The sequence below is a fragment of the Leptonotus elevatus genome, chromosome 14, assembly GCF_054856555.1.
Source record: "Leptonotus elevatus isolate MCC_2025b chromosome 14, RoL_Lele_1.0, whole genome shotgun sequence".
Classification (NCBI taxonomy): domain Eukaryota; kingdom Metazoa; phylum Chordata; class Actinopteri; order Syngnathiformes; family Syngnathidae; genus Leptonotus; species Leptonotus elevatus.
Window position 1 is genome coordinate 3,338,525 of NC_141252.1, and position 13,298 is coordinate 3,351,822.

Below are 13,298 nucleotides of genomic sequence, written 5' to 3' on the forward strand. Positions count from 1 at the left end.
ATACAATTTTAAATACACTGATGTGCTTTTATTTTATTTTTTCATTATTTCAACATCCTGTTTTTCACATTCAGTTGGACTCTTTTTACTTTCAATTTCATGTCAGTGTTACATTTAGGAGAAGCCTGCCTTGATTAGTTCACAATACTGCTCCAAAAAAACCACACATTTATTTCCAAGTCCATTTCAAGTGACACGTATCGACGAAGGCTGTGTTGACACTGAATGCATGAAACAACGTTTATGTGATCTTCCCAAACAGGCTCTACAGAACTGCACAATTGTTTACAGGCAATACAACAGAAATAATAAATGTTACATAACATTTAGTTGGCCTGGGGTGACTGTCCCACTCAAACGCCTCCTACTTACATCAAAGGTCACACATTTTATCCAGGAGAAAAGAAAAGGAGTGCTGCAACCAAGTGGAGACTATGGAATATTTGCAATATTTTTTTAATCAGAGTCTTTGCTTAATTTTTGCACTGATTCCAAATCTGTCGTTTTTTTAATGCAATAATATAACAATAATATAATATACTAATATATTGAGTACTATTTATGAAATAAAAGTTAGGTTGAGCAACAGGTAGATTTCTATAAATTACAACACGTTAATCCATATTGCACAGGCTGATAAAGGTCAAACTTTAAAAACATATACATCTCAAAAACCTGATGTGCTAGGATAAAAAAAGGGAAAAAATACACTTTTAAATACTGTTTGTCAGTTTAATTGTAATATACAATATATACATAATCAATGCATGTTTTATTGATATTATTTTGAGGAAATTATTTTATTATATTGCAAATGATGATTCACAAAAAGTGGAGAAATGTATTTTGGGAAGTGAAAGTGTCATCTTGTGGTCATGTTTGTCATGTATTGATCATTGAGGGGGAAGGGGGGGGGCTTCCAAAGTTGAACTACAAACAGCAAAAGGAGGTCCGACAGTACACGAGAGGCGTTCTGATCCAAATCCAAGTCGACCCGCAGCACGCCCTCTTGAGTGTGCGAAGCAGAGCTGAGAGAAGATCCAGGCGAGGCGACGCATCCACGACTCAGGTTCGTACGACTTCCTAAAAAAAAAAAAAGTGACGGTTGTGACGTCACGGCGGGGGAGCAGAACAACCTGAACCTAGCTTGATGCTAGCTAGCTACTAGCTAGTTGCTAACTACGCGCGTGTTTGCCTTGGCAGAGCAACCGGAGGTGAAAGCGGCCACAATGACGACCACAATCCCCAAACCTCGCGGCTTAGTCCGGGAAGCAAGCCACCAGATTATCGCCGGAGGCTCCGCAGGTAGGAGCGTTTAAAAAAGACGACAGCAACAAAATAAAAAGTGTTATTATTATTACTACGTAATAGTTCTTTCCTTTGCTCGTGGTCGCGACCTGTTGCGCCTGGAGTGACGTAACTTATCCGCTTTGACACCAAAGTGTTCATACTTTAAAAGTACACAATGTGAAGCACTTTGTCCGGGTCGCCATGCCAAAGATGAAGTGTTCAAGCCGGGATAGTTCTTACTGGTCCGGTTCAGCCTCTCTCACCGGTGCTTTACTGTACGCATATACGTCACCGCGCATGCGTGAGGCCATTGGAAAAAAAATAAAAGAAATAAACTTTATTGGTAAGCCTGCGTAATGTCACTGCTGAAGCGTAGAGGGCGTTTGAAAAAAAAAAAACCGTTAACTTGAAAAAACAACCCCCCCCCTTTTTTTTTAAAGCCATGCTTCACATTGTGAATATATAATATACATTTTTCTATACTGGTTATCCTCACATGCGCGGGATATCTGTGAGTAAACCAAATCTGATAACGGTTATTCACCGGATGATCTCTCACTGTCACGGCACACTGTTTGAGAATCACTAAGCTAACTGGTAATGATAAAAATGAAGAGTCAATTAATTTTTTTGTGCCATGACTCGTGTACACATAATTACTAATCAATCATAAGTCATCTATAACTCGTTGACAGATCCAGAGTTGCAATGTTTTATGGCTGCAGGACAAATACAAGTAGAGTGGTCACAAGTTTGCACATGTATTCGAAACGCAGAATTAAAAACCATCCCCACGCCAAACCAACCAGGAAGTAAGGACGAGTGTATCGTCTTGCTGTTCTTTTCCCGTCTTTTTGGACCCAGCACACAAACATTCCTTGTGTTCCTCCCAGAAGGCCTGTAACAAAATGATATTGCGTAACGTGGTCAGCATATTGGAAACATGTGCTAGCGCTGAACTGGAGCAAACACAATGAAGCAGGGTGGGGGGTTTGGGTGTGGGGGGGGGGGGGTGTATCTGGCACAGAGATAACGTACTGTACATGCATGCACTCTTGACGTTGACCTGGTGGGCAAAATCACAAAGACGACTGAAGGTGAACGTCCCCGAGTTTGTTTGTTTATGTTTTGTTTTTTTGAAGTGGCGCCAAGTTATAGAGCTTCACCTTCCTAGTAAATCTTCGACCTTTAGTTTTGGATTTTCCCATGATAGTTGGTTCTTATTTCATTTTTTTTTTTAATGCTTCATTTGAGTTATTTTTTAAAATTAGTTTTAGTATTAGTTTTTTTTGTAAATATATGGCATATTTGTCAAGTGAAAAAAGAAAGTATTTTGCAATAAATTCAACTACTATTCTTAAACAACTAAATGTTGCTTATTGCAATGTATGGCGATGGTATGTAAAAGTTCGTGCAAGGCCAGGAGCTGTTTTCTTAGCACATAGCATAGCATTAGCTTTGGCTTTAGGCCTGGAAAGTGTATGAGAATGTGCAAAGTTTGCATACCACTGTTTATCAGCCAAGCCTTGTTGCCCCTCCTTGACTGTTGAATTTTATTTATTTATTTTAAATCACTCTGTCATGTCAAAGTTAACTGAGGCGAGAAAAGCCGAGACGTACACTTGTCACATAAACTCAGGCATATTGATCTCACCGGGTGTCATTTTAAGATGAACCTAAAATATACAAAAAAGCAGGAGCATTTGATGCCCCACCCCAGCAAAATGTTTACACTGTGCTGCAAGTGCCTGTAGTTGCCACAAGATGGTGGCAAAGAACAGAAGGAAAAATTCATCTGGAAAGGTTAGATTGCATTTTGGCTTCATCCTGAAATGTCATCCATAAAGCCAATTTCTCAATTTTTTATGTAGTGTAGTATATGCATGAACGCTGCCTTGAGTGCCAAGTAATACAGCGACGTCGCCGCCATGTTGGATGTGGCATAGCGGAGGGGTCGGTAGCGATGCCTCATCCATTTACTGCTTGGAGATGTTGCAACCTTTTTGCACTCAAAGCCAGATTATGTTTTAAATTTGGATTTAGCCACTCTAACTTCATTTTGGGGATATCATTTGCTAACTTTGTGATTAATACTATGCTTTCTTGAACAGTATGTTTTCATGAAAATCAGAGCATCAAATGACATTTTAATGTTAGGCTTCTTTATTTTTTTAAGTGTGTTTTACAAATCCCAGCACCAAATAAATCATCTTAATTATTAATCATGCTTTAATCACTAACAAATTAAAATACAAATCTAATCTCAAGAGTTGGCATCGTTAGCATTTGTCACCTTCACTGGGAATGGTTTAGTCCTGGATGAAGCTTTTAAGCAGATACCTAAGCAAGTGGATTCTTTTGTTCCCGCCTCCGCCCAGCACCAGGAAGTGGTAAGTCTTCCCGGCGAGGTTTAGCTCACTAGCTAGCTGTGTGTTTAGCTTTGTGAATTTTTACTCTCTTGAATTGCCGAAGAGGCAAAAAAAAGTATATTGGAGACCATCGCTTACCTGTTAGAAGGAAACATTGATGTGTCAACGATCTTTGGTGACTGCTAGCAATGCTAACATGACCATATTTAACTCACTTCCTGCGTCTTTATAAGAATAGAATCACAAAGATGCTAACCGCTAAGTCTTCATATCTTACTGTTCTACTTTCTAACTGCTGTGTGTGTGTTTGTGTGTGTTTGTGTGTGCTGCCACTCGAGCAACAAAAGGTGGTTTCAGGTTAGCTGTGGTAGCTATTTTGAGGCCTGTTTTCAAGTGGTTGTCTCCTTGCGTATTGTTTGTTACATTCTTCTGCATCATTTTGTTACCACATTAAGCAAATGTTTACAGTTGTTTTTTTTTGTTTGTTTTTTGCTATCCTTTCAGTCGCATATGTAACCCGTTGACATTTTGTGTTGTTTTTTGTTGTTGCTATTTTTATTGCAGAAAATGTAACTTCAGTTCTTGTTGTTAGTGTAAAAATAGCCATTTATTATTTTTTGAATTTTTCAAATTGTAGTTTGTAGGGTCATTTGAAAAATGCATTTTTTTGGCTGGTGTGCTGTGAGATTTTGCTTGTAATTGGCTCAATGTAGGCTGGGAAGGCAAGTGTGGCATCAAGTTATGATCATTTCTAGGATTCACTATGAAGGAAAAAAACAACAACAAGAAAGCGTGCGATAGCCGCGTTTCATTTCTTGCAGCTTTAACCTCCTCTTACTACCGAGGAGCATGACAGCATTTTAGACAAAGCTTTAGTTTATTCAAAAGAGGAATAATGGCGCATACCGTGGAGTCATTTCGGTTTCTTTGGCTTCCTCTTTGTGGACTTCACCTTTTTAGTTTAAAGTCGATTTTTGCTCTGTTGGATGTAATGTAGCGTGAAGTGTATTCAAAAGACTCTTGTCTGTGTGTGCTGTTTGTTCTTTGACAAACTGATAACAGTATGTAGTCCTTTTTTTGTTTTGTTTTAACAGACTGATGTCATGTACCCTTCATTTATTTTGGGAGATCTGCAGCCTTCCGCTCTACTTTACTTTATTTTTTGGGCATTAGAATGTTGATAGTTACATAATCAGTGTATTTTTCATAAAGACAAACCAATGAGATGGTTTCTCACACCCAAAATTGTATCTATGTTTTGTCTTCTAATACGTTTCTTGTGACTTCATTCCATAAACGTCCACAAGATGGCGGTAGCTTCATACCGATATCTTTTTAGTGCAGTTCAAGTTGCATTTTTTAAAATATATATATTTTTTAAAGATAGTGGTTATGCTTTGGGACACATTCATAAATACCGTCATGATTTGACAGCCATGTGCTTGGAAAAACGAAACAAGTGTTCTTAATTGTCACATGATCTTCAAAAGCGGACAATGCTAAAGCTGGTATGAAATGTTTTTGAGAGCTGGAGCATAACAACATGCTGCCGTAATTGAATCGGTTTTAAACCACCATAAGGCGCATTCAAACAAAATCTTGGACCCCCCAACAAAATCAAATTTCCGATTTACCCCCCCCCCCCCCTCAAAGAAAATTATTTTTTTATTTTTTTTCCCTGTGAGGTTTTTTTCTTTCTGTAGCATTTGCTTGCATTAATTGCCATATAAATAATGGAAATAAATGTAAACATGTAACCCATTGATTACAATTTGGGGTCAATTCGATATATCTATCCTTTTTTTTTTAAAAAAGGAAAGCATTGATTTTTTTGTTTTCTCAAAATAGGATAACATTAATTAAAAATAGTCTTGTGAGTGGGCCCCTTGATTAAAACAAAAAACGCACTTTTTTTTTACATTTTGTAATAATCCCCCCCCCCCCCCCCCAAAAAAAATCACAAACATTCAAAATGTAAAAAAAATTCATGAAATAAAATTAAATGCTGAAAAAAAATGTGTCAGTGTGTGAATCAGTGGTGCAGGGGTTGGCTGTCGTTTTAAGTTGTACTACCACCATTCACCACTAGATGGTAGACACGGCTTACTCACGCTCACCCGCTTATACTGCCCTTTACTCCAACACGAGTAAGCCTAAAACATTTTTGCAGATTTGGAATGATATGCAGGACAAATATAGTACCTCAATAATAGTAACATTTTTTATTTATTTTTTAATACGAGTTGGTCTGCTGTCCTTGAGAGGTAATTTTTTTATGCAAGAGAGCCCTTTGCATGATTGCTTTCCTTATTTGCCCTCTTATCAAATGGAAAACAATGCGTTGCCAATTTTTTGGGCGGAAATTAAACTTGCTCATCACTTTTTTTTGACAAAATAATCTAAAGGTTGACAAAAAGTCTCTAAATACAAAGACCAACTTGCTTAATTGGCCGAAAGACTGCTTTTGTCCGCTGCCATGTTGTCAGTACAAATGAATGCACATTAGCGAGGTTGGAATGACAGAAACCCCTAAAGAAAAAAAATCGACCTTAAATACCAAATCGTCCTGACAAATACATTTGAAATCATTGGTAAAAGTGACTAATCAATGAGCTCTACTGTGTGTGTGTGTGTGTGTGTGTTTTTGTGTGTGTTTTTCCTCAAACAGACAGGAAGCATCCGTCGGCAATCACAGGGCGAATTAGGCCTAATATTTATTTCCAGAAACATTCGTGTGCGTGTTTGGCCGGGCCGTGATTGAACCCCCGGCGGACATGTTGGAGACAGATGTGCTCGGTGATGACATCATACGTTGGAAGCCATGTTGATTTTTGTTTTTGAAATCGAGACGGGGGAGCACTTTCTCTTCTTCCTCCCCCTATCATGATAACAATGTCTGTCATACATCTTTTGAGAGACGCACGTCTTTACGTGGAGACCTGGTTCAAAATGGCCGTGATCGCCCCCACCCCCCCTTTTTTTTCTTCATCAGTCTTCCTCATCACAAGCGCCGCTTGTTATTGGAGTAACCGCTCATTTCTTGTGCAATAATAAACCGGCAAGATTTATCATCTCATTACGAGTTCCCGGAGAAAATGTGAACAATCGCTGTCGTTGGAAATTAGCGGAGAATGTTAAACAAACGAACACGCATGACTTTATTAAAAAGAAGCCTAAAAAAGGATACAAAATGTTTCGTGTTAGTTCAGTCCTCCGTGCGAAGCTGATTGGAAAGAAGTCGATTTCATTTCGGGTTATTTTGAGCTTTGGCCGCTAGATGCTTGCTTACTATTATTAACATGATATTGACAAGCAACTTTTAATATTTAATGAAAAAAATGAGACTAATTAATAAATATTAATAAAAAAAAACCAGTGGTTACTTATTTTTACTTACATTTTAAGACTATATTTTGATGCAGTTGCTATTGTTTACAAGCCATTATTTTTTTTAAGCAAAAATATTTTTTATAGGGGTGTAAAAATGAGTGCGTTAATTTAAAGTTCCTTTAACGCCACACTTTTTTTTAAACATGCGATTAATGACCGCCCCTTACTTGGAAAGCGTGTACGGAGGCAATTCCAGTCGCAACGCAGCAGACGCGTCAACATTTAGCTGGAATAAATTTAAGAAAAATGCGTCTATCTGTGGAGTTTGGAGTTTTTTACAATTTTAAAAATGTGCTTCAGTTACTTCGTGTTAAAGATGAGATATCTCTTAATACGAAAAGAAAAACGCACCGAGCTGTCACTGTCTTACAAAGGGAATTATGCCATCTAGTGGCAGAAAAATGACATCAACACAAGTCAATATCACACTCGTTTTTTACAGTACATTACATCTTTTTAATTTTAACTAGATGTCATGAATTATTATGAAACTACCGTATCAATGACTAAAAGATGCAGCCATATTTCTATTAGCTTAACATTTTTGTCCCCACTTTTATGTAAATAAGAGTCTGAAAACTTAGGAAAAAATTATTTGATTGTACATTTAGAACAGATATAAAATTTGCGATTAATCGGGAGTTAACTTTTGACACTATTCACGTAAGTGCCTCAGGGATCCTCCTCAATCCCACTTGAGATGTTGTCATTTGGTCCTAGTGGCGTCGTGCATTTCAAAATGTAGCTTCGAGCAATCCAATTGATTCTAAAACGTACACTAGCAGGTCTTTTCTTCTTTTTTTAATGTACGGGACTCTCGACCCAATGGGCCTCCGCGCCGACTGAAACCCCCCCCCCCCCTCGTCTCGGTCCGCTTGCTTTTAAAAGTGCTACAGACGGATCCCGTGATGATAAAGTCGAGTAACTTACGACCGGCGTGGCCGATAAGGACGTTGACTCTTTGAATGAAAGCTGCTCCACAAGCGTGCGGATCGGAACATCTGGTTCTTCTCATTGCGAGAACATTACACGGACCGCTACTGGCTCTTCTTGCTCGTCACGCCGGACACGATGGAAACATCTCAGTTTAGCGAGAGAGGTTGTGTGTGCGCGAGTGCGTAATCTTTGAAAAAATATGATTCACGACAGCGGCGAGGCGGCGTCGCGGAGCTCAAGTCCGACGAATGTTTATTTGCAGGGGAACGCTCGGCTTCGTTTTAGCACTGATCCAAAAAGAGCCAGTCGAGTATTCCAACCCGACGCTGTCATTCATGTAAATATATTTGAACACGAACAAGTGACTTTCAGCTTTTGCCTGTCAGGGGTCGCCGCGTTTTGGCACATTTTGATGCCGGATGCCCTTCCTGACGCAACGCACCAAATTTTCGTCCGGCCTCAGGTGCGCTGACCGGGAATCGAACCCGTACAGTCTGCCTAAATGTAAATACGGGGACCGAAATGAGGCCTGTTTTGGGAGCCAAATTTAAATTTTAGTGGCCCTGCCAAAACCGCCGTTGGCCTGTTTTAAAACAATACTTAACAAAATGACATATTTACATACGCAGGCCTACCTGTGGATGAAATCGTGACGCGTGTCATCTCAGGGGCCAAAATGCATGCAAGGCAGTCGCTAAAAAAAAAAAATCCACACGTTGCACTCCAAACTATATCGATTTGGTGATTTAAAAGCATATTTAACCATTTTTAAAATGATGTATGTATTATGCATGTGAAAAAATATTTTTATTTTCATCTCTATTAAAAAAATGGGACATTATTTTGAATTGACAGTTCAGAAAATGCACAAATGGAATTCTGATTTAGTTTCTGGTTTAGTTTGTGTCGTGTCAGGGCAAAAATGTTCAAATATATTTTGATCCTGCACAAAATAATCAGCCTGTTTTCATGGAGAACGACAGAAATCTGATATTTACGGTCGAGAAGATGAAATTAGGAGGACTTGGACAATTTTAAATGATCTCAACGGTTCATTGACGATCAAAAATATACACCAATTAATTTGATCATTCATCAATTCCATCGATAATCTTTGCATGTCTAGAAAAATAGTTTAATGTAAAATTATTTTTATTCTCTATCAATCAATGAACCAAATATAATGAAAAATAGGGATGAGCGAGTGCCGATACCTCAGTGCCGATACTCTCCTTATTTTAAGGTGTTGGTTCTCGCGATGGTGGCCGATACCAGTACCAGCCGCCCTCTAGTGGCCGTTTAATAATTGGGAATTGTAGAAATTACAAATCAGAGGAATAGAAAATTCTCATTAATTTCATGCAACTTTAAGGAAAAATACTATGTTGTGATATAAAGTTATTTCTTTAAAATGATCTGTCTTTTTTTGGGGGGGGGGGGGTGTAATATTTACTAGTGGTATCAGTATTTGGTAAAAATCCTTTTAATCGAGCAACTTTAAAGGACCAGAATGAAGCGGGCCGTCCTTTGCCCACCCCTTTATGTCAATGACATGCGAGGTGTTCATTTTTGTTACCAATAAAGATTCAACATCCTATAATTGCCCGTGATATGCCATATGCATAGGAAAAAAACCCGCTCCCTTTTTTTTTTTCGTTTCCTTGATTTTTATTATTATTATTTTTTTTGCATTCAGGCATCAAGCCGAGGAATTGGTGGCTGCTTTTTCTCCGGCAGCTTGTTCCTCATGAGCCCTGACGTGCCTGTTGAAAACTCCTGAATTGGCCGTTTAACCCCGCGCCCCTCACGCGGTGGCCAGGCCGCCGCCGCCGCCGCCGCCGCCGCCGCCGCCGCCGCCGCCGCCGCCGCCGCCGCCGACCGGTTTTCTCTCTCGGGCCTCGCCGCTTAAGATGGAGGAAATGTTCAACGCAACTCGATACGGCGTCGGCTAAGAGTTCAGATACGCTAATTACAAAGGCGGCGTGCTGCGCGCCGACGTATAAATAAACATAATAAGTAGTGTCAATAAGGCGAAGGGACAAGCGAAAACCCCGGAATGACTTGGCAGTTCCCCCCCCCCATGCATGCGTGTGTTCTGCGGGGCTCTGGATGAGACGTTGTGTGGATGTATGCATAACGTACACACACACACTCGAACCCTCCCCTTGTTAGCTGCCCGCGTTCTGGAAGCGTGCCCGCCCACTTTTGGGGATAACTCTATCAAGATGAACGTCATAAAGCCGGTCGTCTCCGGGAGAATCTTTTCTCTCTCTCTCTCTCTCTCTCTCTCTCTCGCCCGGTGGCCGCGCTCAAGGCTTCAATTAGGGAGGCTCAAATTTATAGACACTTTGGATTATTTCGGATCTCCCGCGGTAAAGCGGATGACATACTGGAGAACACGCTGGCAGGGCACCAGGGGGGAAAAAAGAGCGGCTTGTGAGAAACTCGATGAAAGGTCGCGTTGCCGGAATGTTTGTCATGTTAAATCCAGCGGCGGGTGGTCAGTTTCAAAGTCAGTCTTAGGTTAGCTTAGCGATTAGCATGGCTTTTCCGTCTTTGCTCTTTATCCTTTCGTGAGAACAATATTTGTGCGGCTTATTCGCCGCCATTGAGGTGATGATTGCTGACCCGGGAGCGCGTCCGCAATGTGTTTAGCCGCACTAGTAGCCGGCGCGGATTGTTGCTAGCTCGCCGGTCGTAGCATAAGTAGCGCTGAGCTTGCCTTGACGGCGGACCGCCTCCGTCACTTGCGTAGGTGACGCACGTGCGTTGCGGCAACCTTAACATGCGAAGTGAAGCGTTTTGGGAAACGGCGATTCTCAGTTTTGTTCTTCAATGTGTTTTAATGAGGCCCAAAATCCGAATTTTGAGCCGCAAACGCGCTTATTCCAACCTTTCATCTTCCAATACATCACTTGTGAACAACTCTAAACTTCTGAACTATAACAATAAAATGATAAAAACATCCAAACCGTAAATTAAATATATGCAAATGAAGTCCTTCTTTGTTGGTTCCGGCCCGTCTGCGTAAGCTCGCTAAAGCGCTCATTTCCATTGCTCTGAAAATGCCGACCCAAAAATAATTTTATGGGTTGGAACTAAGATGGATGCGGTGTTATGAGTAGGATTGTATGATTTGTAAATGGTTTCAAATATTAAAATGCATTCTTTAAAAAAAACAAAAAATAAAAAAAAACATTACCGAATGACTCTAACACGATCATAATAACCGAACCAGCAAAATAGTGACGCGGTTTTAGTCGGGTCTTTTTTTGTGCCATTTTTGACAACCTGGGAAATTAAATTTCAAATGTAGTTAAAATTCTTGAATTTAACTTGCCACAAAGGGACATTCAGTGATCCCTAGCGCCATCTAGTGGTGAACTAAAAATGCATTCATTTTAAAACACGACTCTTTATGTCAGTAGTATGCAAAGAAATATGTTGTATCACAAACATATTTTATATATATATATATATATATATATATAAATAATCATAGGTCTAGTTATCACTAATTATGTTACATGGCTGTAGTCGCACCTTACGAGAGCTGCCATGTTTCGCCGCCATCTTCCTGCCGTGATTCGGGCTCGTCTTTGTCACTTTCTGTTTTGCTCTCGCAAGCTTTTACTAGCTTTTTAAAAAAAATTTTTTAATTAACTCCTCCTGCTAGCCGCTCTTGTTAGCCGCTTTGGCTAATTCCGGCCCGCTTGGTCTCTCGGCACCGCAGCTGAAATCGGTGGTTGGCTTGCGAAATGTGGTCTCTTTGAGCCACCGTAGTGTGTTCTAATGCTGTTCTTTGACCACGAGATGGCGCTAAGGACTCCATTCTGGGTCTTTAGGCTGTAAGGAACCCTGATCTGAAACTGTATGTGCCATTTGTGCTGTTTCCTCCCAAACGAATGTGAAAATGTGTTTCCTGTCACACGGACAGAAAGATTTGTTCCATTCATAAAAGCTTTGACTTGAAAAGTTCACTTAAAGGATCAAAAGTATGCGCTTCTCCCGTGCCTTAAATATAAACTCCAGCACCAATGATCATTTTGGTTTTCATTTCTCTGGTTGAGGTTCGAAACATCTGCGACTTGCCGTACAAAGTCCAGCCCCCCCCCCCCCATCAAATATTGGCAGCCATTTTCTGCATAGCTATTTAATGAGGATTCAAATGTTTTTGCCCTTAGAGACGCTTGCGATCCAAATATGTCACGAATATAATTACGGGAGCGGTGATATATCGCGCTAAGCGTTTCCTCTGGTCCCGGTAGCGCCCCGAGCGGTAAATTTGACGACGACGATGATGATGATGATGATGATGATGTTGGGTAACTGGGAGATGGATAACTTTTCTGATGCGCCACACGGCTTCTTTCAACGCCCCCGAAAATGCGAGGAGCCTCTCCAACATCTGTTTGCCACAAATGTCAATGGAAATGTAAAAAAAAAGAAAAAGGAATAAATATTAGCCTCGCTGTAGACATTTATTCTGAGAGAGTTCCAACCCCCCCCCCCCCCCCCCCGAACCTTTCCAGAACGCCACTTCTTTCAAACTCCTCACAGCGACGTCCAAGCGGTGACTCAACGGGCGCTCGCTCGCTCGCTGCGTTTTCGACCGAGCGTTGACGCCGAGCGCAACCAAGACCACACACGGGCCCGTCCTGAGGCCTTTGAAGCCGGTCCAGTGCGAGCGGGTCGGACCGAGGTTAAGTGGCAAGCGGTCTGTAATCACCCACTTTTACGATAAGAAAACTCACCATTGTTCCCATGGCAACGTCCAGAAAACAGGATCCGTGGCAGAATTTCTTCTTCTTTTTTTTTTTTTGCGATGTCTTTGCTCTTGCCGCACAAGACGAAACCCTCGGAGGGCCCCGCGTTGGTGTTGCGGTCTTTGCCGGACCCTCGGGTGGCTTTCGTAACGCTGCGTGAAGCGTCACGCTCGGATGTGCGTCACCTGAGGGGAAAATCTAAAGCCTGCGCAGATTGTGAAAACAGATGAAAGATGACACGCTTGCCGAGGTGGGAATCTTTGACTCTCATGATTCCGATTTTTGGGTCTGCGATTCGATTCAGAATCGATTTTTGATTCTGCGCGATTTTTCATTCGAAATGATTTGATTGACGATGATTTCTGCTTCAATTTATAGATGTGCAAAGAATGGTCATGATCTACTCCAGTCTGACTCGCTAATGCTAATTAGCGCACACCTTGCGGCACTTTTATCACGCAAAAGAACGGCTATTCATGCAAAAACGCTTCAGGAATGTTTACAGAGAAGCATCTTAACATTACTCACCGGCATAACGCTACAAAAA

At 40.9% G+C, this 13,298-nt stretch overlaps 1 protein-coding gene across 2 annotated transcripts in view; it reads left to right on the forward strand.

Moving 5' to 3' along the window:
- The first annotated feature begins 918 nt into the window (after positions 1-918).
- The window catches only part of slc25a21 (solute carrier family 25 member 21), an 88,462-nt gene continuing 76,082 nt past the window's right edge, over positions 919-13,298 (forward strand). The window contains exons 1-2 of one of the 2 annotated variants that reach the window (XM_086095465.1): positions 919-1,069; positions 1,204-1,305. In XM_086095465.1, the coding sequence (XP_085951591.1) occupies positions 1,230-1,305 (76 nt within the window). In that variant the 5' untranslated portion in view covers positions 919-1,069; positions 1,204-1,229. Of the gene's footprint in view, positions 1,070-1,106; positions 1,306-13,298 lie in introns of those variants that run through there. The other variant, XM_086095466.1, reaches the window with a different exon arrangement.